This window comes from Mesoplodon mirus (genome assembly GCF_964341445.2).
Source record: "Mesoplodon mirus genome assembly, chromosome: 14".
Lineage (NCBI taxonomy): Eukaryota > Metazoa > Chordata > Mammalia > Artiodactyla > Ziphiidae > Mesoplodon > Mesoplodon mirus.
Window position 1 is genome coordinate 17,399,483 of NC_138990.1, and position 25,414 is coordinate 17,424,896.

The 25,414-nt window shown below is 42.9% G+C and overlaps 2 protein-coding genes across 12 annotated transcripts in view; one reads left to right on the forward strand and one right to left on the reverse strand.

Annotated features, from left to right (window-relative positions):
- The window catches only part of EIF5B (eukaryotic translation initiation factor 5B), a 69,397-nt gene extending 56,828 nt beyond the window's left edge, over positions 1-12,569 (forward strand). For both annotated transcript variants that reach the window (XM_082642673.1, XM_082642674.1), the window contains exons 15-24: positions 3,683-3,814; positions 4,229-4,411; positions 4,547-4,708; positions 5,218-5,349; positions 6,418-6,549; positions 6,657-6,733; positions 6,855-7,019; positions 8,452-8,590; positions 10,559-10,720; positions 11,096-12,569. In XM_082642673.1, the coding sequence (XP_082498799.1) occupies positions 3,683-3,814; positions 4,229-4,411; positions 4,547-4,708; positions 5,218-5,349; positions 6,418-6,549; positions 6,657-6,733; positions 6,855-7,019; positions 8,452-8,590; positions 10,559-10,720; positions 11,096-11,203 (1,392 nt within the window). In that variant the 3' untranslated portion in view covers positions 11,204-12,569. The remainder of the gene's footprint in view (positions 1-3,682; positions 3,815-4,228; positions 4,412-4,546; positions 4,709-5,217; positions 5,350-6,417; positions 6,550-6,656; positions 6,734-6,854; positions 7,020-8,451; positions 8,591-10,558; positions 10,721-11,095) is intronic.
- Positions 12,570-12,672: 103 nt separating this feature from the next.
- REV1 (REV1 DNA directed polymerase) overlaps positions 12,673-25,414 on the reverse strand; it is an 81,539-nt gene continuing 68,797 nt past the window's right edge. For 9 of the 10 annotated variants that reach the window (XM_082642666.1, XM_082642668.1, XM_082642669.1 and 6 more), the window contains 11 exons: positions 24,095-24,315; positions 23,649-23,821; positions 18,974-19,076; positions 17,707-17,869; positions 17,276-17,481; positions 15,841-16,074; positions 15,032-15,152; positions 14,172-14,392; positions 13,909-14,065; positions 13,523-13,625; positions 12,673-13,165 (listed from right to left, as the gene is read on the reverse strand). In XM_082642666.1, the coding sequence (XP_082498792.1) occupies positions 13,054-13,165; positions 13,523-13,625; positions 13,909-14,065; positions 14,172-14,392; positions 15,032-15,152; positions 15,841-16,074; positions 17,276-17,481; positions 17,707-17,869; positions 18,974-19,076; positions 23,649-23,821; positions 24,095-24,315 (1,814 nt within the window). In that variant the 3' untranslated portion in view covers positions 12,673-13,053. The remainder of the gene's footprint in view (positions 13,166-13,522; positions 13,626-13,908; positions 14,066-14,171; positions 14,393-15,031; positions 15,153-15,840; positions 16,075-17,275; positions 17,482-17,706; positions 17,870-18,973; positions 19,077-23,648; positions 23,822-24,094; positions 24,316-25,414) is intronic. The other variant, XM_082642665.1, reaches the window with a different exon arrangement.

The following is a 25,414-nucleotide window of genomic DNA, read 5'->3' on the forward strand; positions in this document are numbered from 1 at the left end:
TGATAAATGTATATACATCCTTGTTACACAGCCCAAATTAAGACATCAGACTTTGCATCACCCAAGAAGTACCAATATGCCCCATTGCAGTCAATCCCTAGCCCCTCATAGCAACCACTGTTCCAAATTTTGTGCCCATGGGTTAGTTTTGCCTGTTTCTTGAACTTCATGTAAATCAAATTTGACAGAATATGTTCTTTTGTGTCTGGCTTTTTACATTTAACATTATGCTTCTGTGATTTCATCCATGTTGTTGAGGGTGTGAGAAGTTTGTTGCTATTTAAAAAACATGCCTTCATTTTTTAGAGCAGTTTTAAATTCACAGAGAAATTAAGGGGAAAGTATGGAGATTTCTGATCTACCCCCTGCCCCCCCCCACATAGCTTTTCCCATTATCAATATACCCCACCCAAGTGGTACATTTGCTACAACTGATGAACCTATACTGACACACTCCAAGCCTGTAGTTTACCTTAGACTTTACTCTTGGTGTGGTGCCTCCTGTGGGTTTGGACAAATGTATCATGATATGTGTCCACCATTATAGAGTTCTACAGCCCTTCACTGCCCTAAAACTCCTCTGTGCCCTGCCCGTTCACCCCCCACCCGCTGGCAACCACTGATTTTTCTACTGTCTCCATAGTTGTGCCCTTTCCAGAGTAGTCATATAGTTGGAATCCTACAGTATGTAGGTAGCCTTTTCAGATTACCTTCTTCCACTTAGTAATATGGATTAAAGTTTCTTCCATGTCTTTTTGTGGCTTGATCGTTCATTTCTTTTAGCACTGAATGATAATCTGATTGTCTAGATGAACCTATTTATCCATTCATCCACTGAAGGACATCTTAGTTGTTTCCAAGTCTTGACAATTATGAATAAAGCTGCTGTAGACATTTGTGTGCAGGTTTTTGTGTGCACATAAGTTCTCAACTCCTGGGTAAATAACAAGGAGCATGATGGCTGGGCCGTATGGTAAGAGTGTTTAGTTTTGTAAGAAACTGTCAAACTGTCTTCCAAAGTGGCTGTACCATGTTGTATTTCCACCAGCAGTGAATGAGAGTTCCCATCACTCCACATCCTCACCAGCATTTGCTGTTGTAAGTGCTTTGGATTTTGGCCATTCTGATAGGTGTGTAGTGGTATCTTGTTTTAATTCGTATCTTCCTGGTGACATAAGATGTGAAACATCTTTTCATGTATGTATTTGCTATCTTTATATCTTTTTTGGTGAGGTGGTTTTTGTTAAGCATTTTGGCCCATTTTCGAATTGGATTCTTGGTTTACTTACTGTTGAATTTTGAGTTATTTGTAGATTTTACATACCATTCCTTTATCCAGATGTTTTTTTGCCAATATTTTCTTCTAGTCTGTGCTTTGTAATGTCACTCTCTTGACTCTCTTTCACAGAGCAAAAGTTTTTAAATTTAATTAAGTCCAGCTCATCAGTTCTTTCATGGATCATGCCTTTGGTGTTGTAATTAAGTAGTCATCACTGTGGCCAAGGTCATCTGGGTTTTCTCCTGTTACCTTCTAAGAGTTTTAGAGTTTGGTGTTTTACACTTAGGTGATTGATTCTGAGTTAATTTTTTTGTGAAGGGTGTAAGGTCTGTGTCTCTATTCAGTGTTTTGCCTGTGGACGTCCAGTTGTTCCAGCACCATTTGTTCTTTACTATTGATTTTTTAAATGTTAAACCAACCTTGCGTTACTGGAACAAATCCCACTTGGTCATGATATATTTCTCATATATTGCTGGATTTGATTTGCTAATTTTCAGGGGGAAGATTTTCATGAGTGATTTTGGTATGTAGATTTCTTTTAATATCTTTTGTCTGGTTTTGCTGTCAGAGTAATGGCCTCCTAAGATGAGTTGAGAAGTATTTCCTCCTCTCTTTTCTGAAAGGGTTTGTGTAGAAATGATATTATTCTTTAAATGTTTGATAGGATTCACTAGTAAAGCACCATCAGCATGGTATTTAAGTTTAGGTTATTTAGGTTTTTTACTTTTGTCAGTATAGAAATTTGTGTCTTTCAAAGAACCAGCTTTTGGTTTTATTGATATTCTCTATTGTTTGTTTTGTATTTCATTGATTTCAGGGTTAATTTCTATCATTTCTTTCTGCTTACATTTGTCTTCATTGTTCTTTTTCCAGTTTCTTAAGAAGGAAGCTTAGATGATTGATTTCATATATTTTTTTCTTTTCTAATACAAGCATTCATAAAGGTATGCTTAAAAGCACTGCTTAGACATACTGTGTTTTTATTTATCATTTAGGTAGAAATATTTTCTGAATAGTTTTACTTGATATAGAATTCTAGGTTTAAAAAATATTTTTTTCCTTCATCATCTTCATTTTCTGGCTTTTATCTCTACTCATTCTTTGTTCCCCAGTATGTAATGTGGGATTTTTTGATTGCTTTTTTTTTTTTTTTTTTTTCTTTTTGCGGTATGCGGGCCTCTCACTGTTGTGGCCTCTCCCGTTGCGGAGCACAGGCTCTGGATGCGCAGGCCCAGCGGCCATGGCTCACGGGCCCAGCCGCTCCGCGGCATATGGGATCCTCCCAGACCGGGGCACGAACCCGTATCCCCTGCATCGGCAGGCGGACTCTCAACCACTGCGCCACCAGGGAGGCCCTTGATTGCTTTTAAAAAGACTTTTTCTTTAAGAGTTTTGTCAGTGAGATTATATAATAGTTTTCTTTATATTTATCCCACTTGAGTTTGACTTTCTTAGAAAGTTCTTGGTCATTACTTGTGCAGTTATTTTTCTGCTCTCTTTTCTTACTCTTTCCTTGTTTGTTTGATAGAATTCTAGGACTTTACTTCTCTTAATATTGTCTCATAGTGACTGAAGTTTTTGTCTTTTCTCCATCCTTTTTTCTCTACCTGCTTTGGTTGGGATAGTTTTTATTTGCTTTATCTTCAAGGTTGCTGATCTTTGGCAATATGTAATTTGCTTCAGCTCATCCAGTGATTTTTTTTTTTCATTTCATATTATATATACATATATATATATATTTTAGCTCTACAAGTTACATGTTTTTCCTTTAAAGTCATTGAGTATATTTATAATAACTATTTTAAGGCCCTTGTATGCTAATTATATATCATCATTGTCATTTCTGGGTCTATTTCTACTTACTGATTTTCCTTTTTGATAGCATTCAGATTGGTCTACTTTTTTATCACCCTAGGCTGAGCCAATAATATATTATGCCTTTTTGTTTGTTTTTACTCTTAAATAATCTTCTTTATACCCATTTATCATCTTTTGAAAAGTGAAGGAAAATAGATTATTTTCTATATTTTTCATGTCATTTTCCTGGTGATGGTACTTGGCTGTAATTAATCCCTTTTCCTGCATACTACTTAACATAACCATTTTGGAATTCCAACATATGTTAATGTTCCTAGGATAACTCTAGTTTTTCATCTTTTGCAAGAAATGGCAGCCTCTCATGAACTGGTTGGAGGCTGGTAGGCAGTGTGGCACTTCAAATTTAAGAGAGGATGCAGTTAAGCAGACTGTGAGGGGCTTTTGGTACAATGAAAGTAATACACACTCTTCCAGATATGTGTGATATACATTTGGAATTTTCTGGAGCTTTAAAATTAACCTTAATTAACTTCCTGAGTGTTGTGAATGCTTTAGAGATGTTTCTTATGAAAAATACTTTTCCAGATTGATAGGTTGTATGATTGGAAAAAGAGCCCCGACTGTGATGTGGCTGCTACTTTAAAGAAGCAGAAAAAGAATACAAGAGATGAATTTGAGGAGCGAGCAAAGGCTATTATTGTGGAATTTGCACAGCAGGTAAGAAAGCTTTCCCTTCTTTACGAAGAGACTATATATCGTAGAATATTTTTTCTTCTTTTACATTGTCTTTATAATTAAGTCACTATTTTCATTAATACTGGTTCTGTTCCCCTATTAATGGCAATTAGCATTTTCATTCTTTTCCCTTCTCCCTTTTCCTTTTAAAATCTTTATTTCAAGACCTCTCTTTGTAGTCTGAATGTTTAACTTTTAAAAACCAAATTGACTTGGAAAGAAACTACTTTTCTGCAGTATGGTTAATACCTCCAGGATATACATGATCTAAGTGTTTTTGAGGAATTTTCAGAATGAAGGGCCGTTATTCATCCAGCTTCTAGTTAAGTCATTTCTGTTCTGGAGACCTCCTTCCACCACTCGGCCTGTGGGGATAACTTTGCTTTTTGTCTCTAGGGGTTGAACGCAGCTTTGTTTTATGAGAATAAAGATCCCCGCACTTTTGTGTCCTTGGTACCTACCTCTGCACATACTGGTGATGGCATGGCAAGTCTGATCTACCTTCTTGTCGAGTTAACTCAGACCATGTTGAGTAAGAGACTTGCACACTGTGAAGAGCTGAGAGCACAGGTGATGGAGGTACTGGTCAGCTTTTCAGTTTATTCCCCCCCACCCCCAAACAGGGTTCTTGGGTGGGGATGTTTACTAATTTAGATTTAATCTCAACATGGTGCATTGTAGCCTATATTTCACTCCCTTTGCAATGTCTCTTAGGTTAAGGCTCTCCCAGGAATGGGCACCACTATAGATGTAATATTGATCAACGGGCGTTTGAAGGAAGGAGATACAATTATTGTTCCCGGAGTAGAAGGGCCCATTGTCACTCAGATTCGAGGCCTTCTATTACCTCCTCCTATGAAGGAGTTAAGAGTAAAGGTAAGTCAGGGTGGTAAGCGTTGGTACGTGTGGACTTGCACAGTGTTTAAAAATTCTACTGAGGTGGTTTCCTCACTTCAAGAGCCACCTGGCTTAATACACAACACACACCCTTCACTGGTTTTATTTTAGGTGTCTTCATACAGGAGGGACCATCCATCAGAGTAGAGATGTGTGAAAGTCCTTGTTTACCAACTAAGCTTCTCATAAAAATCAAAAGTACATTGTTTTCGTTCTACACTGGTAGCTAGTTACTAGTATGTTACTGGTTTGTATGCACCTTCTGTTCTGTGACTTGTCTTTTTACTCATTCTGTAGTAGCTTGAGAAACAGAATTATTTAACCTTAATGTTGAATTTATCAGTCTTTCATTTGCACTTATTGCTTTTTGTATCTAGTGTAAAGAAATCTTTTCCTGTCCCAAGGTCATGACAGTATCGTCTTACATCGTCTTCTACCACTAACCACTTTTCAAATAAATGTGATAACAAATGTTTTGATCTCTGTAGAACCAATATGAAAAGCATAAAGAAGTAGAAGCAGCTCAGGGGGTAAAGATTCTTGGAAAAGACCTGGAAAAAACATTGGCTGGTTTACCCCTCCTCGTGGCTTATAAAGAAGATGAAATCCCAGTTCTTAAAGTAAGTTATTTCATTTTTTCCTCCAAAGCTGTTTTGAGTTGTACCTTGTGTCAGTAGAGCCCACACTAAAAATGATGAATAAAATGGGCATCTTTGTCTTTGTGGAGACTTATCTGGTGGTTTCCTAACAAACAGTTGATGCTTGTAAATTACTTCAGTTTGTATAATCATGAATTGGCATAAATAATAATTTATATATATTCAAGTTAGAACATTTTATTTAAATAAAAAATGAACCAGAAGCTAGAAGAAGTTTATTCCTTTTTTTTTTTTTTTTAAGATACTCAGCTCTATAGATGGAACTAAAAAAATCTATTACCAGGTTTTAGGAGTCATTTTAAAGCCTGTCTGCCTATTTTCAGGAACAGATGGCACAGGTGAGCCCAGCGGAGTTTCACAAAAGCAAACATTGAGACATAGTTATTTATTCTCTTGCCAAAGAGAAGATACCACTGTTCCCAGCACATGGCTCTTCTCCTGTGCTGGGACTATTATTCTTTAGGCAGCACCCAGTCACTGTCACCAGGGAATCGGCCCCCTTAGGGCCTATGAGAACAGGGCAGGCATCCTTCTGGCCAGGCTTGAGTATGGGTGGACTTGTGCATCTTTAATGGCATCGACATGGTTGTTTTACTTATTTCTGGTCAAAATCTCTTCACCTTCAAAGGAGTGATGATGGAGTAAAGGGCTGCTGAGATTAGGGTATTTCATCATTAAATACCTTTGGGCTACTGTAACATATTACATTCACGTAGTACTATTTAAATTTAGAAGATTCTTATTTATCATGTCATTTCATTCACCCATCTACTCTGCCAAGTGGTGCAGAGGTTAAACATATTTCGACATTAGTAAACCTAACATAGACAGAGGTGAAGTGGGATACAGCTCAGTTATGGCCCCCAAATCTCTCCTTCCTTTCCCGTACAGGTTCTGTCATGCCTTGCCCGTCCTAAGCCTTGGTTTCGTATTTTCATATGAACACCTAATCAAAAACAGAAAGTTTAATTCTAGGCTGCTGAGATAGAGATGTATTTATAACGTTGTCAAATGTAATTTCTTTTCAAGGATGAACTGATCCATGAGTTAAAGCAGACACTAAATGCTATCAAATTAGAAGAGAAAGGAGTCTATGTCCAGGCATCTACACTGGGATCTTTGGAAGCTCTACTTGAATTTCTGAAAACATCAGAAGTGCCCGTAAGTAATGGTACCCAACTCCACGAGAGTCAGTGGTAGGCACTGTTTATGGTGCTGTTCCTGTTACCCAACACAGGCAGTTAAACTAGGAAACTCCCTTTTTACAGTATGCAGGAATTAACATTGGTCCAGTCCATAAAAAAGATGTTATGAAGGCTTCAGTGATGTTGGAACATGATCCTCAGTAAGTAATTTCTCTTCTGCTGTAAAGGCTTTGATGTTGCCTATCTGTTTTACTTTAGTGGAACTGTTATGACATGGTCTGTGTTTCATTGAATCATCTTTGATGTGTTTTAACCTTTTAGGTATGCAGTAATTTTGGCCTTTGATGTGAGAATTGAACGGGATGCGCAAGAAATGGCTGACAGTTTAGGAGTTAGAATTTTTAGTGCAGAAATTATTTATCATTTATTTGATGCCTTTACGAAATATAGACAAGACTACAAGAAACAGAAACAAGAAGAATTTAAGTAAGTTGGTGATTTTTACCTACTTTGGATCTTTGGTAATAAAATTGATTATTTGAGGATTACCAAATACCAGCCAGGTGTGTAGACAACAGGAGCGTGGCACTGGCTTGTCTCCCGGAGGCTGCATCCTCAGGTGGTGTGTTATACGCCACAGATTTTGGCCCACCTGAGACACTCTAGCAGTGTGTGAACCAATCCTCTCTGTAACATTTCTGCTTAGTTTTTAATTTTCAACTTGGCAGACCTAGGTTGTGTTAATGGGTGAGTAGCTGCTACATCTGGGGACTTTATCTTGCTGGAGTCCCTCATCTGGGGTTGCATGGAATGGAGGTAACACCATGAGTGGAAAATTAGAAAACGAAAGGAGGCGAGGCATTCCTTGGCAGTTGTCATTCCTTGAGCAAACCTGACAGAGCCCGTGGTGCTGGGGAGCCCTTGTCAATGGACCTGACCAGGTCCCTGCCTCTCGGAGCTCAGGGGAAGACAAGCGAAGAACACATGAGAAGTTGGGATAAGCGCAGGATGAAGCAGGGAAGGGCCTAGATAAGGCGAGGAGAGGTGTGGATAATAGTGTGGCGGGAGGCAGCTCAGCTGGGGAGAGTGAAGCGAGCCGCCCAGACACCCGGGAGGTGTCAGGTGGAAGGACAACACCGGCCAGCAGGGCCGCGTTCAGAGGTGGAGGCAGCCACAGTGACCCTCGGGGAGGGTGGCAGGAGCTGCGGTAGAGAAGTTGGCAGCACCCATATCCCGTAGGACCCCGTAGGCCACGGGCGGGGTTTAGGGGGCTGCTGGTTAGAGCCTGTCAGGAGGCCCCCGTAGTCCAGGCAGGACATGGTGGAGGCTCAGACCAGTGTGACCAGAGGGAGGGACGGCTCAGTCTGAGGTACATTTTAAAAGTAGACTGTCTGGTAAATACTGGGATTTAGATTGAGGTGTGCTCACTTTAGATCCTGAAACCTGAAGGGGAAAGACTGAAGTTTGATTAAGAAAATGCTACAGACCATTTAAGCATTCTAAGCATATGCGATAAGCAGAGAAATAGTGTCCTTTTTGATCAACTGATTTGGGAACGCGGTAGAGAAAAGGAGTATGTGGTTTGATGCCTGTGTTGGTCCTCAGAATAGGCCTCACACGGGCCCCAGGACACACCTGACGGTGGATTCCACCGAGGCACCCAAGCTCCATCTTCAGGGGCGGGGCTCAGCCTTTGGTCAGGGCCCAACGTGCTCCTGTGATGCAGCTGCTTTGAGGGGAGGGAAGAGGATGAAGAGAGGGTGCAGCACCCTAGGGACCCCTGAGCGCCGATGTGCGGCCTTCCTGCTGCTCTCAGCTGAGGGGAGAAGCAGCCTCATGTTCACCTGCATTTGCTTTTTTATGCTTCGAAATGATTTTGTAAGCTTAAAAATTCTTGGGTTTTCTTTTTTCCTTTTAGACACATAGCAGTATTTCCCTGCAAGATAAAAATTCTGCCTCAGTTTATTTTCAATTCTCGAGATCCGATAGTGATGGGCGTGACTGTGGAAGCGGGCCAGGTGAAGCAGGGGACACCCATGTGCGTGCCTAGCAAAAATGTAAGTTCTGGTTGTACTTTTTAGAAAGTGTGTCATCTCTTAAAGCAGTTCTGGGAGTCCAAGAGTGATAAAAAACTGAAATCAAGCAGAGCTTGTCACCTCCTGTAATTTATACAAACTCAGTATCAGTGTTCCTTAATCAGTGTTGATTCTCAAGCACCCGGTGTCAGTGCTTTAGGTAATGAAAGTTGCAGAATTATTGCCTTCAAAAGTTTTTGATGGGGCCTCCCTGGTGGCGCAGTGGTTGAGAGTCCGCCTGCCGATGCAGGGGATACGGGTTCGTGCCCCGGTCTGGGAGGATCCCATATGCCGCGGAGCAGCTGGGCCCGTGAGCCATGGCCGCTGAGCCTGTGCGTCCGGAGCCTGTGCTCCGCAACGGGAGAGGCCACAACAGTGAGAGGCCCGCGTACAGCCCGCGTACAGCAAAAAAAAAAAAAAAAAAAAAAAAAAAGTTTTTGATGTTTTGAGTCTGGGGGAAAGCTTAAAACATAGTATAATGGACACTCATGTCTTTCCTCTAGATTAGCATCATAGCTAAGAAAAAATAACATTAATTCAATAAAATCCTGTAATTCACAGTTCACACTCACTTTTTCCCAGTTGCCCCAGACGTCTTTAGTAAAGCTGCTGCTGACCTGGCCCAGGGCTCCTTCAAGGCGCACTGCATGTGGTTATTAGTGGTTTAGTCTCAATTATGAACAGTCTGCCATTCTTTTTAAAGACGAGTCCAGAAGAGCAGTACCACAGATGATTTCTCAGCTTGGATTTGTCTGGTTGTTCCCTCGTGACTAGATGCAAGTTAGAATGATTGGGAAGGCTACTGTGCACACAGGTGCTCCTGCGTGCCTCTGCATTGTCACACGGGGTGTCACTGTCACAGTGCAAACTCGGGTGATCAGAGAAGGTGCTGTCAGCTCAGCATCGCCATCAGAGACAGATCTTCGCCCGCAGTACTGACTCAGTCACCTGGGGCACTGAGAGTCCCTGTGAGCTTCCCAGCGGCTCTAACCACATTGACAGTTCACGCCTGAGTAATGACATGGATGGTGGCAGTATTGTGATCCCCCTTCCCACACGCTTCTGTAAAGAACCTTCTCCCCCCGCCCGGCCTTTTCATTAGGTATCTTACACACGCCCCAGTTATCCAGCGTTTGGTCACTGGGAGCCCGTTCAAGCTGCCTTGTGTCCTTGCACATAGCACTTGGGGCCCTTTCTTCCTTTGTGGTGCAGTAAGGTGCTCCAGGCTCATCTAGGACTTGGCCTGCCCCAGACTTGGGTTCCTTTAGTGGGAGACAGCACCTGACGTCCTCCAAGTGCTGTGACTCACTGCTTCTAGGAGTCATGCTTCTCTGCCAGTGGCTAAGCTAGGACACTGGCAGCCGTGATCTCCTGTGTGGCTTCGGCCAAACCAGCTTACCTATTTTTACTGTCACTGCCCTGTATCTCTTCACAAGACAGGCAGCAGAGTGGGATGTTGTCGTTGTTGCCTTCCCCAGACTGTGACTGAGGTCAGGTCGCTCCCAAGTCGCATCCTCAGAATGAGCAGCAGAGTTCTCAGCACGGCCGCCAGGGCCCACACAACGGGTCCCTGCCTCTCTGCCTGCATCCCCATCATCCCAAGCTCATTTCTGACTCAGAACTTCTGTGCCTGCTGGTCTCTCTTACTCTGGCAGCTGTCACGTGGAAGGGCAGGGTGGAAACACATCGGATGGACAGAGCACACGAGCGACCTCCTTTTGTCCTCACAGCCATCTTGTGAAGGCAGACGGGGTGCAGTGGTGTCACCCCCAGTTCTCCAGTGAGAAAAATCACACTGCGGAGAGACCCAGAGACCGAGGTGATAGAGGGGCCCAGGGCCCAGGCTTTGCAGCTGGCTCGTTCGCTCGTTAACGTCCATTGTCCAGTCCAGGCGCCTGTGACTGCCACGATTCCTCTGCCCACATCGTGGTTTCTGTTCTTACTTTACAGTTTGTTGACATTGGAATAGTAACAAGTATTGAAATAAACCATAAACAAGTGGATGTTGCAAAAAAAGGACAGGAAGTTTGTGTCAAAATAGAACCCATCCCTGGTGAATCTCCCAAAATGTACGGAAGACATTTTGAAGCTACAGATATTATCGTCAGTAAGGTAAGTATCTCACTCAGCAAAAGTGGCCCCTTTTAAGAAAGGGGGCCGTCAGCTCTTCTGATGGCCTTTACTCAGGAGCTGAGGGCTTACATTTAGAATCTGATGGGACTGGATTCTTCGTTAGGGCTTGGCCTGTAGCCTGGCCTCCTGACAGAGTGCCCGCTAGGACTTCTAGGTCAGATCCCCAGCAGACAGATGTGGTGCTGGCATTCTGCTCCCAGAAAATGCAGGCAGGCAGGCTCTGCTTTGGCAGTTTCTGCCTGACCTTTCCATTTGTGATGAGCAGGATCTGGTAACAAGCTCTGGGGCCACATGCTCTTCTTTGGCACTTGTTTGTCACACTGTTCTGTTCACTGTGTGCCTCGGGCCTTACAGATCAGCAGGCAGTCCATCGACGCCCTCAAAGACTGGTTCAGAGACGAGATGCAGAGGAGCGACTGGCAGCTCATTGTGGAGCTGAAGAAAGTGTTTGAAATCATCTAGTTTCCACACGGGCCAGGAACTGGAGGAGATGCAAAATGACGCTGTGCTACTGCCAAGGAAAGCAAGGCAAGAAATGGAATGACCTATCTGACAACCGCTGAACTAAGCATAGAAGGAAAAAAATAGGTGTCTAAGATGTTTTCCATGAGAAACCAAGAAACTTACACTGGTTTGACAGTGGTCGATTACACGTCCCCACAGCTCCGGCGTGCCTGCTCGCCTGTCCACGCCTTTCCCTGTCCTCCTCTACTGGCTGCTGTTTTAAAGGTTGCCCTTCCCCAAATTTGGATTTTTATTACAGATCTAAAGCTCTTTCAATTTTATACTGATTAAATCAGTACTGCAGTATTTGATTAACCAAGCTTCTGCAGATTTTCTGATTCTTGGGACTTTTTTGAGGTAAGAATACTTATTTATGCGTATCCTTCCCACCGTGGTGGGTTTTTCTTCTTTCCCCCATGCGTTCTTCTGCCATCTGCCCTTAGGGATTTTTAAAACTAGAAAATCAGGCATTCTGATATTTATCTGCTTTGTGTGAAACCATGGTGTAAAGCGAAACTGGCTGCTATTACTGCTTGTGTGGTCACGAGAGTCCACTGTAATCAGCACAGTTCTGAACGCCAATAAAGAACCCAGACGTTGACCCGCGAGCTCTGCTAGGCTTTATGTCAGCGTAGCTGCTCTTCTGAGTCTCCATCCCCGCGCAGCTCATTCTCTCGAGCTGTTTTATTAACTATCATACCTTGTGTACTAGCACATGTTAACGTTAGGAATTCTTATACAACAATCTTGGTCTATTTTGTCCTAGCAGATTCCGTCATGCATACATTTTCTGATGAGACAATCCATAGGGTGTTGATTACCTGTTTGGACTTGGTGTAAACAGTAAGTTGTTCTAGAGACATCATAATGGTTTCTTCATATTAGTAATCTGATTGTAGCTAGTTTGTTATGGTTTTCCTGAAGAATGTGGACAGTGGGTCCCTGAGGTAAGAGATCTCTTAGCATCAGAGACATTCTTCTGGCAGATCCCTAATATCTGACGACCTATTTATAGCACAGTGTCGAATGAAGTCAGTGTGGGGTGTTGGAGGAACAGTAGAATTATAAACTATATTTTTAAAGTGTTAGGGCATAACATACAGCATAGAAAAATACTTTTATATACATCTGAAAATCTGGACCATTCTTCATTATATTATTGAAGTTTCTCAAGGGCCAGTAGAGGCAAAGACAAAACCTCTAAACCATCTGGGGGACGTAATTTTTCCCAGGAAAAACTTAATCTTGAATTGTGTGTGTGTTCTAATTCAAAAATATGTAAATTCCTCCACTTGGAAGAAGTAAAGAAGATTTGCTTAACGTGTTCCTGTGTTCATGCTTTGGGTCAGGAGTGATCAGAGTACTGGGAAGCTTTCTTTACCCTTGCTTGGAACAAGTAGAACACCAGTCTGGGCCCCCTCGGGCATTTCAGAGCTTAGCATGAAGCGTGTAACGGTCCGGCCATAATAGTTCTGGATTTGCTTCCTAAAGGATTCACAAAAAGGAGCCTGTACAAAATATACATACAGTTCTTTATTAAACAACTGTAAACACTTCACTGTAAAAATCCATAAAACTTTATAAACAAACATTTTGTAAACAATCTATGCTACAGTAAAAGAATTAACAGTTATTTACATGCAGTACTGACAAATTTGGCACTTACTGAAAAGAAATGTACAAAAACACTTGGCTTAAAAAGAAACTGAAACTTCTAAGCCTCAGAGCATTACTATCATGCACTTTGCAAATACCTCACAAGCACTTATGGCACACAGCTAGCGGAGAGCAGCAGGCCCCCTGGGTGTTCACGTAACTTTTAACGTGCTTCCGTAAGTCTGCTGTAAAACCACCTGAACGTTGTCTAGAATAAAGTCAAATGCCATGTTCCAAACCGACTCCACCGACTGCTGCATCAACCTGCAGGTGAGCAGAGACGAGCGATCAGGAAAGACTGATTCCTTCAAGAATCTGTTTAACATATATTGATATTTAGGGTTTAAGAGTTTTAACGTCTGTATGTAAACACACTCAAAAATGTACGTCTGTGGTTTAAACTATATACACCTTGAGAGGAGGAGCAATCTCGTTTTGAGCCTTTTTCACGCCCCAGTCAATGTCATGGCACTTCTTTCTCTGGCATTCAGAACACAGGGCTTCCCTTTTCAGGAACGCTGAGGAGCACAGCTACCGTAACTGATGGCCTCACCTCCCTCCAGGAGCTGTGGTGACAGACATGCTGGTTTTTTCCCTTTGGGTAAAGCACTGAATAGTTACCTTTTCATGTATTTTATAACTAGGTCCAGTTTTTCCAAATCTTTTTCCTCTATTAGATCAGTACAGTATTTCACAACTTGCAGAATGTCTTCTTCCATTGGATCTAGAGAGGGGAGAAATCTCAAATGAGGACCAACTTATGCTTTTGAAGGAGAAAGGCAGAGATCTGCAGGGATCAAGGAAACTACGTGCTACCATAGTGACTCAGAGCTGCCACCCGAGTGGGCTGTGGTAAGGAACCTTTCCAAGCCGCCCCCAGAGGTCAAAATGTTGGGGGGGGGGTGGCTGGTTTACACTCATTCGATTTAGGAGAATAGTTCCTCTATAGAGCTGAGTTCACGTTCTGTAGTCATAGGACATCACGTCTCAGTACCAGCCAGGCCAACCTGAAATGGTAGTTATCCATTCTCTGAGCAAGGTCTTCACGTCACTGAATTCCACAGCTCCAGCTAGGTTGGGCGCTGGGGGTCTAACACACCCAGATGGCTCAGGCTGCAAACCAGAAAGGCCAGCAACACCTGAAGTGGAAGCAGAGAGTTCTCCCTGTTAAGAAAACAAATGATAGAAAGTGCTATATTTACATAACATTGAGTACATAAACATCCGATGAAGGAGAAGGTCAAAGTTTAAAAAGTATGAAAGAAATTACCAGAGGTTTCTCAGAGGCAGGACCTCCATGTTTTAGAAACCCATCAACTACCTTCTGTGGGCTGCCACAGGCCCCTGGCAGAGGTTTTGCAGGACTGTTAAGCAGCATGTTTTTCAAAGGGCTCTGAATCTTGTTGGGGGGACTGATGGAGCTTTTTTTCTTGTTTCTTTTCTTTTCTTTCACCACTGCTGGTTTTAGCTGCAGTAGCGGGTTCTTTGGCACTAAAAGAAGATGGACATAAGATCCACAACACAACATGCCTGGAGAGCAGCACGGGCCCCTTCCTCCTCCCAAGAGCAGCCCTGAATGCACGCACGCACACACGCACACAGCACAGGGCTCCCTGAGGGAGGCAGCAAGTGACCGTGGCCCCGCAATTCCTAGGGTTGCTCAGCCACTTACTGGTGACATTTGGGACCTGCTAGTCTATACGGGGCTCAGAGCAGTCAATGAAAACAGGCGAATTCCTTCCAGCAGTTCAGCAGGCAGTATTCTATTTTCATTTTAAATGTGGTATTTGTGACGCATGTTCAGAAACCTTCAGATTCTGGGCTTTAAACCTACACACTCTGAAGGATCGGTCTCAAAGGACAACTGGCTTGACAGATAATCAATTCAAAAGATTTCTGGGTAATAGCTTGTTCAGACTTTTAAGTCAAGAAGCTACAGATACAAATCCACCTAGGACTCTGACAGCACTTAACCTGTACTGCATACTAGTTCTGTTCCCCTGATGTGAAGAGCACTGAACATGACTAACAGCTTAAAGACTTGGGCCATCATATATATACGACAACAATCAAACAACAATTTCATTTCTCACATCTTCACTTCTGTTACGTGTCACTTGCAAAGCTTACCAGATGTGCTGGCCTGCTGCAGGTGAGGGGTGTTTTCTCCCTGCCTTTGTCTTTGATCATAGGCTGCTTTCAGCTCCTTTTGAAGCTCTGCTGGAAGGGCCGCAAACACCTCAGGGTCCACCTGGTGGAAAAGAGGAAGTTCAAAGTCAAACCTGAGCTGACTCTATATATAGGTGGCTGGTTTATATTTTTCACAAAATAGACTTTATTTCAAATCATACTTTCCTGATCTGTATAAATTAGGTCCTCAATATCAAAGCTCATTAAATCCTCACAAGGTTATAGGGTGAGAATAAGGAATACAGCTTTGAATGTGAATTGACTTAATTAAAAAACCAAAACAAAAACACTGTGCAGAACGACCAGGGCAAGAAGCACTAGTAGGAAATGAGAAGCAAAACGCAAGAAAACAGGCACATATGTGATGTTTTTCTTAAACGTCAAACTCTGATTGTGTTACTGTCCCTAGTGTACGGCTACATATCTTCACCCTGGTACTCGAGTGTGGCCCAGGGTCTTCTCAGGCCAATGAAACGGCAGAGTGTTTCTGACTTTGGGGTGGAAGCTGTAAGCGCCCACACCCCATAGCCTCCCTCTTCGCTGCCCTCTGTTGTCCATACTTGGCTGCTCTGTCAGTTTGTGTCCCGCAGGTGATGTGGAGACGGGCCATCCCTCCTCCCCCAAGGGACGGAGTCAGCCACTGGGAGATTAAGGGGCAAAGGAGAAAAGGAAAAGAGAAGTGCCCTGAGCTGGGAGCCAGATGGCCGAGGACATTCACACTATGGTAGAAGGGCCTCAATTCAATTCACCTGTGAAAATGCCGGAAGGGCTATTACATTAATTCCCCCATCGCTGTTGGATTCTTGAGGTTCCGGTATTTGTAACAAAACCGTCCCAGCTGGCTGTGGCAACACCCCTGCGCTGTAGCCGTTTACCGGCTCTCTCCTCCTGTCGCCAGGCAGCTGCCCCTGCTGCGCAGCACACACTTGCTCCACCTGCTCCCGGAGATCAGGTGGGAGCGCTTCCAAAACAGACTGATCTAGCTGTAAGACAGCAGACAGATGCTGAGATGATGCATTTCCAGAGGTCACGCCCCCCTCTCCTTCCCACTGCAACACCATGGGTAGTGGACACAGGCGCAGGCGCAGACCACCGGGCTAGGAGAGCCACCCCCAAACCAGCACGTTTTTGAAACATCTTGGTCTTTTGCCACTGATGCCTGGCTGGTCATGCGTGGACTCGAGATGACAAGGGCAGGCCCCTGGCCGGTACCCCAGGGTCAGCTCAGCCATGTCTCCTCACTGAACCTGCTGCACAGGGACAGACAGACAGGCAGGCCCTTGCCAAGCTCAAATCTGAAACTCTGCCCAGGGGAAGCGGCCAGTGCCTGAGGCACACGTCCATTTCTGGGATGAGGTAAAGAGTCCTGGGTCAGAGCTTTACCTTTCAGACAGGAGACTATCTGCCCCAAAATATAAATTATATTCGTCTGAACAGCAAGCTAGGAAAAAGGGATTCTAGAAGCTCAACTCTCCAGCCTACACACCAGAATCTTCTGCCCATCCATCCCTTCGAAAACAAGCGATTGCCACACGCTGGTAGGCCAGTCTTACCTCGCTAGGAGCCACCATTTTGGGGTAACTCGCCAGCACCAGGGACCCAGTGCAAGCACTTCCCAACTGCCCCTTTCCCTGGCCTCACAGCCAGCACATCCCACTACTTAGGGGAACAGAGAAAACTGATTTTCCCAGCAGAGCTTAAAATGCTACGTAAAGTTTCCAAGAAGCAAAAATGCCAACAGCATACCACGTTTACAGACCACACCAATGGAGTTATAATAGCTGGTGTTAGGGAAATCATTCACCCTAGAGAGAGAACTGTTTGCAAATGCTGCAAGAGAAACCTTTGACAAAAGGCCTCTCCTACTGAGCAGCAAAGCCGTGCTCTTGACCAGAGCTGTGTTCCACGTGATCACAACAGTGAGAGGGAGGTCCAGAGGCTGCCGACGGTGGCAGTTCACAGAACGGGCTTTCTCGTCCATGCTTTACAACCCGCGAGAGTTGCAAATCTTTGCAAAAGCACAATCTTGCCCTGAACGTGTTTCCCATTTGGAACTAACACCATGATCCACCATGTCGAGCTGCCCTTTCTCCTTTTCTTGGCTGTACTGATAACTTAAAAACATCATTCCTACTGTAAAACTACTTTTGCACTGACATCATATTTACAACTATAAATACATACCTGGGAAGGTGATGGGACCTCTATACTCAGGTTAAGTCTTGATTTTAAACTGATGGGAGAATGTAGACCATTCCATTTCCCTGAGGACTCGGGTTTGCTAGTAGTAACAGGACTGACACTTGATGTCAGATGTGAAGACAGAGATGGCAAGAAAGTGCAAGTTCTAGAGGCAGATGAAATGTCCAGATCCATAGCAGCCAGAAATACTGAAAATACAGGAATTGACATAAAATAGCCTCTTCATTGGGGGGGGGGGGGGAAGGGTGCACTTTAATCCATTACAGATAAAGCTTTATTACTGATTCATCATAATTCAGAATGTCGGGGTGTTTCTGAGATTCACAGGGAGCAAGGCTGGACGACCTGTACACTAACTTCACACTCCTGACGGTATAAGCTCCAAAACGAGAGCCATGCTGACGACCACTGACCTTCCTTGTGCTCCTCGTCTGTGGGCTTCTTAGCTTTCTGAACTTGGAGGAGGTCAAGGACAGAGTGTGACCCAGGACAGGGGCTTGACTGAACTGCTGGGCGACCGGGACATGCAGAAGGGTTTGGATTAGTCGGAACCAACTGATTCACATGAATCCCAACCTAGAACCAGAATAAAATAGGTTTCTAGGAAAAAAAGTTAAATTCAAACAGCGTTTTATACAATTGATTATAAAAACGACTTCTATACTAGCTACTCTCAATTTTAGAGTATCTAATCTACCCAAACATAATCTCTTCAAAATCAGGAACTCCAAAAAAGTGGAATACTGTACCCACTGAAGTTCTCATCAATTGAGTTTTTGTGTTTGTTCATTTTTGGCCACGCTGTGCAGCTCGTGGGATCTTAGTTCCCTGACCAGGGATTGGACCCGGGCCCACGGCAGTGAAAGCGCCGAGTGCTAACCACTGGACCACCAGGGAAGTCCCAATTAAGTTTTTTAAATAAAACTTGAACAAAGTTTAACCAGGGGACAGTCTACTTGCAACCTTACTTTACCTATCATTTTCGTCAATAAAAACCAGGCTTGGGGGTGGGGCGGGCAGTGGGTACGCGGCAGGTATCTACACAGGTAAGCACCGCCCCCTGCCCATGACAGTACCCCAGGGAGGAGTTTCATCACTGTTGGCTTAGTGGCTTTAATCCTTCCACAGCACCCACACCAAGCGAGTAACTATCCTTTACTCACACACAACCTACAAAGGTTACTTTAAGAAAATGAAGGCTTTTACATTTTTTATGCCCTCTCACTGATCATGCATCCTCACGTGCCCACGGTAAACCCTCCCTTCCAGATCATCGTTTATCAGACATCAGAACAAACTTCTGATGAAAAAGAACCTTAAAGGTCAAGAAACATCTGCAGCTTCACACTCCCCCCAGCCCCGTCTCCTTCTGCGGGAACCAGAGCAGGAAGCAAATAACGCCTGTTAAGATAGGTCTTTGGTTGTTTAAAAGAAAGGCACTATAAAAATTCAAGATATGATACTTATTAATGTAAGCAGAAAACAGATTTCAGAACAAATGTGAATTCTTAAATAAGGAGACCAGCTCAGATGAGAAAGTCGTTTTTCAGTTTCTCTTCTTCAGTGGAGCTGAAAAAAGCTGCATATAAACCCCCTAAACCGCACCATGACCACCCTCCGATCAACCCTCAAATAAGAAAAACATTACAGAAAATCCTGCTTTAAAATGTTACTACTCACCCCTCTCATATCCGAAATGTTGAGTTTCATTGTATGAAACATGTTTAGTGCAGCCTTTCCAATTATTTTTGCACTATCCGTTGCCTGGTCAAGAGTCACAGTCCTGTAAGTGATAGAACTTTTTTAAAGGAACAAAAGCTACATTCCATATGTATTCCCTGGTACCTCAGTAGTATGGAACGGTTTAAAGAGTTAAAGTTGTAAAGCAAGTTATCAGAAAGTTTAAATAAGTATTAAATATGATCCTTAAAAAAGCAGGACATAGTCTTCCTTCAAGGAAGCCAATCATGCTAAATTAATTACATTGGCAACAAGTGGGAAAAGAAAAATCATCAAGAACATTGGGACTTTCAGAGAGCTGGTCAACCAAAAATAAGTTGAGAAAAATGTTTTAAAGAAATGTACTTCAGTTAATGTATATTCAAATATAAGCATATTATGTTGCAACTAAAGCCTGAGCAGTAAGTACGTTTTAGATTCCCAGAGATGTTTTAGGTTGCAAGATTATCTATGTTGAGGTATGGTTAAATACTCAGAAGAGAAAGATGAATCTCCCGGATTCTCCTGACTCTATTTTCAACATGTGAATATGCCCAATACATGGGCATGCGGATACAGAAATGTGTGGACACCTCTGAAGAAGGAAGTATGGTGGCGCCCTATCTAAAACCCAGATAGAAAGTATGCAATTTTTACATCTGTAAGAACTCCTCAAGGGGGACCAGAGAATGTGCCAGCGATATCAGGTGCCCAAGACTACATTTACTCTCCTTTTTCAGTACTATGAATACATTATGTATTTATCTATGAAAAGTACCTATCTCTTTAAGGAAATCATTTGCAAAAAATTTCCATTGGTTTGTTACCTAATGATTACCTTAAATTTATTTCACACAGATAAATAGAGAGTAACTTAAAAGCAAGATTTGTAGTGGACCATAGTGGTTTAAACACGTGTTTATCTTCCTTTCCAAAACAACACTAAATGGACTTGAAATTATTTTTGGAAGGTGTGAACTCTTACAAGATAGCAGAGGGACAGAGACAAGAGGAGAGGGAAACTCAGCCGTAATTTAGAAAACACTCAAATGCCTGCTAAATGCCTAAGGCAAGGCACCAACTTGGAGATAAGCCAGTTTATGCTACAGAACCTCAGAAGAGCTCAGCAATGAGGTGTCAGGTATGTCTGAAAGGAGGGGGAGAGAATACATGGGAAGCAGGCTCTCACAGCTGGCCATCCTCCTTCCTGGACGGCTTCCCAGAGATGGGAATGTTGACACAGAGAAGCTACAGGGGGGCCAGGCACAGCAGAGGAAGAGCAGGGCCCCTCGCTCGGAAGCAGCACAGCACAGCCATTCCCAGCCAGACCCCTCTCCTCCTGAGTAACCAGAACACCAGCTGTCACCGGTCCATCTTCTCACCCACCCACCCCCTGGGCGGAACATCTCACAAGAAGAACCACAGACACTGCCAGCTGGTTGTGGTAACCAAAGACCAAGCCCCTCCAGCCGCCCTCCCGGAGTGGAGTGAAGCCCCCTGGTCTGCGTGTCCCACTAAGAGTCCAGAGGCTCCCACAACATTTCAGCAGTTCACATATAAACAGCCAAGAACTTATCAGATAGATAAATGCTTGAAGAAAATCTCTGATATAAAAGACAGCAACCAAAACAGGAAAAGAGGAACTCAGAGAGACAGACGGACACTGGGGGTAGAAGAGCATTTACGAGGTAAGAGAGGATTCTGCATCTGTGAAGAGATACTATAAATACTTATGTCCAAAGAAGAAATTCAAACACTCCAGTGTAAAACGTCAGTACTGATAGAAATGATAAATTTAACACCGGCAAAGTACCTGGCACGAAGACAAACGGATACCATCCCAGAACACCTGTGATAAAGAGAAGATCCTGAAAGTTCCAGAAAGAGCAGATCTCCTATAAAGAACAGGCAATCAGAAGAGCAGTGAACTTCTCAACAGTAACCCTGAAAAGATGACGACAATGGAGCCTTTAAACGTCTGAGGAAAAATGATTTCTAAGATATGTTTATAACCTTTAAGTCAGCAAACCACTGAGCATGAGGAGAGACAGGTTTACACCCATGAATTCCTTCTCAAGATATGAGGAGACCAGGTATCTAGGAAAACAGGGATCCAACACAGAGAAGGGACACCCCACGACTCCAACTTTTCAGCAAGTCTTAAACAAATTCAGACCGGAGTAGCAGGTTGGGGACCCCAAGAGAAAGGCCTTCAAGAAAAGAGGTCAAACCAGTAACAGACTTGCTGATGTGTTAAAACACAGTCACGGCGGAAGGCAGTCTGGGGATAAACTCAGTGGCAAATTCACAAAAAAGCAAGCAAAACGAGATACTCAGTAACTCCAGGAAAAACATATTCAAGAGGAAAGAAAATGTGATCCTAGTGGACAATATGGACCAGCTATGTACAGTATGCACATGTCATAATAATGGGACAGTGGAGAGTGACTGAACCAAAACCCACCGACCTGACTGCGGGGGCGGGGGGGGGCAAGGAAAGAAACACGTCTGGGGAGAAGAGCAACAGGCAGTGGAGGAGAGAAGGGAGAAAATCCTCTTCTACAGGAGGAAGTCAGGCGAATGTTCTGCAAGACTCAAGACAGAAACAGCAGTTTAAGTATATATCTAGAAATACGGATGTAAATATCAGAAGACACCACAAAAAGGTTGACAAGTATGGTGCTCAGAGCTGGGGAGAGGTGCAAAGGACTGGAAGCTGTATTTGACCTTTTCAATTAAAAGTTTATCACTTTTAAATATATATATTATGTATTATATATATATATATAAAAATATATATATATATACACACACACAATTCAAATTAAAAACACATATACAGAAAAGAACTCCAAGAAGGAAGAAGTCTTTTCCCAAAAGGAAAACTGTTATAAGAAAAATTTTCCTGAGTGATAATCAAGCCACAGATCTCACTCTACATGTGGCTCTTTGACTTCTGCAACTTAAATTCTGTCATTTCGATGACACAGTATCAAAATGTGCCTGTGAGTCACATGACTGCCACGCAGCTTTTGATTAAGGCCAATTACGAGAGATCACAGAATAATTATACACTTCTGAGTTTCCTAAACCACACAGGACTTCAGTTTGACTACAGCACGGGTCCAGACTACTTCTGGGAAGGGCCAGCTGGAAAACAGCTTGTACTCTGTTGTCTCTTTCACCTATTCTTCATTGTTTACAATCTCTTATACACAAATCATTCTTAGCTCCCATGAATCATGTAAAAACAGGCCACAGGCTGGATTTGGCCCACAGAAAGTAGTTTGCCAACCCCTGAATTAGAGGAAATACAGGATCAGTATTATAATATTTCATAACCTCTCACCTGAAACATTTCTTATGCAGTTACAATACCACCAAAACGTTAGGCTTAAATTAATGGCTTACAATTGATCTACATTACATTTATAAAATTACACTTGTTTCAATTAATCACGTGCTATTTATGCCTTATGATGTCTCATCCAAAGATATTTATTTTAAGGGCATGGCAAAATGTATACTTTATTGCCAGCAATGCAGGCAGATTTTTGAACTGTCCGGTGTTAATATCTGTGGAAGAAATGATACTGTATCTGAGAATTGCTTCAAAATAACTAGGGGGAAGGAGAGGAAGGATGGTGCAGGTGCCCACCAGCAATTGTGGAGATCAGGTGATGGGTACATGGGGTTCATTACACTGTTTTCTCTACTTAATGTTTAAATTTTTCAAAATAAAACTTTGTTATAAGTTTAGGACAAAAAAGAACAAATACCAATAACAGCAAGCAGATATGTGCTTACCAAAAAAGCTGAATATTATCCTTGAATTGGGGGAAGTAAAGTACAGTTAAAATCCCAGTTTTTCTTAATGCTGTAATTAGATTTTTGGAATATCTGGATTTTCCAAAAAGGATTAAATGAAGGCTGATTTTCTTACTGTGCTTAGACAGAGGGAGCCCCTAGGTACTGCTGAATGCATCACAACATACAGTTCTAAGAAACTGTAAGATATTTTAAAATGCACAGACAGCAAGAGGAAACTACTACACTGTATTTTAATTTATGTCAATCAACCAAAGCTTTAAAATACAGTGTACTGTGTAGTATAAAATGGCATATACAAAATTAGGTATTTTCATATTGGCCACAAATCTTACATGAAGTTTTATATTAGTGGCCCTCACATTTAAAAAAAACAGGGTTTTAAGATGCCTTCTACCAGTTTCCAGAGACTACCATAATCTGATTAATCTTTTCACAAAAAGAAATTACACCTCCCTAAATGAAGTAAATGTCTCATTGAAATCATTTTCTAAATTATTACACTGACGTTTCCCTGCAGAACCCTTCCACTAAGTCCACAACCGCCTCCCTTTCTGTCCCTGCACTGAACTCAAGACCCCAAGAACAGTCTGCCCTGGTCAGGGACACACGGACAGGCTGGCCTGGAACCTGGCAAGTCAACGTAGTTCTGACAGCCTTGAGCTGAGACCTGGCTCCGCAGAACGTCCAGGAACATCAGCGTTTTGCAGATTTTAAATTCATACTCTTGTTTTTTTTCATTTTCCATTAATTGTAATAACCTGCACTGAAACATCAATATCCAATATCCTTTATAAGGTAAGCTTACCTGGTGATGTTATCACAAATTCCATGGCCTCCAAATTTCGCAGTTTCTACAGGGGCCCCCGGCTTCCGTACCATGATCTTGAGAGTCAGGCGTTTACCCTTCATGCCAGCAGCTTCAAGCCGCCGTTGGATTTCTTCTGAAAGACTCAGAAGAAAAGCTTCTGCTTCTTTTGGCTACAGAAAGACAAACGTAAAAAAATACCCTCCGTGTTATTTTCCTACATGCCTAACAATTCTTCTCAAGTAGATTAACTTTCAATATTAAACGTGTGTATGATTTAGTGCCCTGCTCTTGTCTTACTTAAAAACAGACATTCTGCCGGTTCTGGGAACGGCAAGAGTTTTAAGACTGAATTTCAAGCATCAAGAGTCTATGGTCTAGTTGGAGAGACAGGACTATGTGAAAATATAAAGAATATAAGGTAAAACCTGTGAAGAGAGCAGTACCTGGGTAAACCTTATTCCATAGTTGATCTCAGCTGAAACAGATTTTCTTTCCTTTTCAGTTCGAACTGGTCTATCGTCCAAACCACGGCAGAACCTATAAAGCATCTGACCTGTTTTGGGACCAAATTCTTTCTGGAGTCTTGCCATGGTCATATATTGCAAGTCTCCACAAGTTCTAATTCCCAAAGATGTCAACTTGGATTCCATTGAGCGTCCAACTCCTAGGAAAGGGACAGTTCTTTAATTCTGCATATAAGCTATTAAAAACAATTGAGCATTATGAAATAACTATTCATGCACAAACAACTAATTTAAAATAATCTCCCTTAAAATTCTGAAGTGACATAACTGAAGCATCTCATAGATTAAGAATTTTTTTTTTGGTTGGTGCAAATCATACTAGTAAAGTTATTCCTAGAAGCTACTTCTCAATTTGGACTCTACCTATAGGTGAACCAGAACTCTTCAAGTGTGTATGACTAAGTAAGTTCTCCAAAAAGTGTGATTTTTATTTATTACTGAGTAAAAAAGTTTTCTATCTTATTTACAAAATCAACTAAGTTACAGACTCGTTTAAGCTAGTCTATAGTATGACTTACAGACATACTAGGAGACTCAGGAGTGTTAGGGATTCTACTATGACTTCGGTGAGGGCCAAACTTCTCAGTGGTTCAGCCACATTTTCTGAATGGGAACTAGAACAAGAAGTCATGACAGACGTCCAAGCCCACGTCACTTGCTCTCATACTGGACAAAGTGGCACAAGTGACGTGGGGATGAAGGTTCCTGAGCAAAGTAGCAGCGAGGGGAGGACAGACAGATGTCTTTTACCAGCAAAGATTATCTCCCTGGAAAGGCAGTCGGTGTCCGGCAGCTGGGCCAGCGTGCAGCAGCCCCTCGTCACCGACAAACTTTTAACAAAGATGCAAGGCTGGAGCCTCGCCCAAAGGATGCTCATGAGCTCTGTTGCTCTCCATGTGCCCAAAAGCTTAACGAAGGTACATGTGTCTGGGAAAGCGATTTAAGAGTAACCTGGGGGAACTAAAACTCTTATTAAAATGGTCTAGGGCTTCCCTGGTGGCGCAGTGGTTGAGAGTCCGCCTGCCGATGCAGGGGACGCGGGTTCGTGCCCTGGTCCGGGAGGATCCCACATGCCGCGGAGCAGCTGGGCCCGTGAGCCATGGCCGCTGAGCCTGCGCGTCTGGAGCCTGTGCTCCGCGGCGGGAGAGGCCACAGCAGTGAGAGGCCCGCGTACTGCAAAAATAAAAACCAAAAAAAAAAAAAAAAAAAAAAAGGTCTCCACACCATGAGATCAGTATT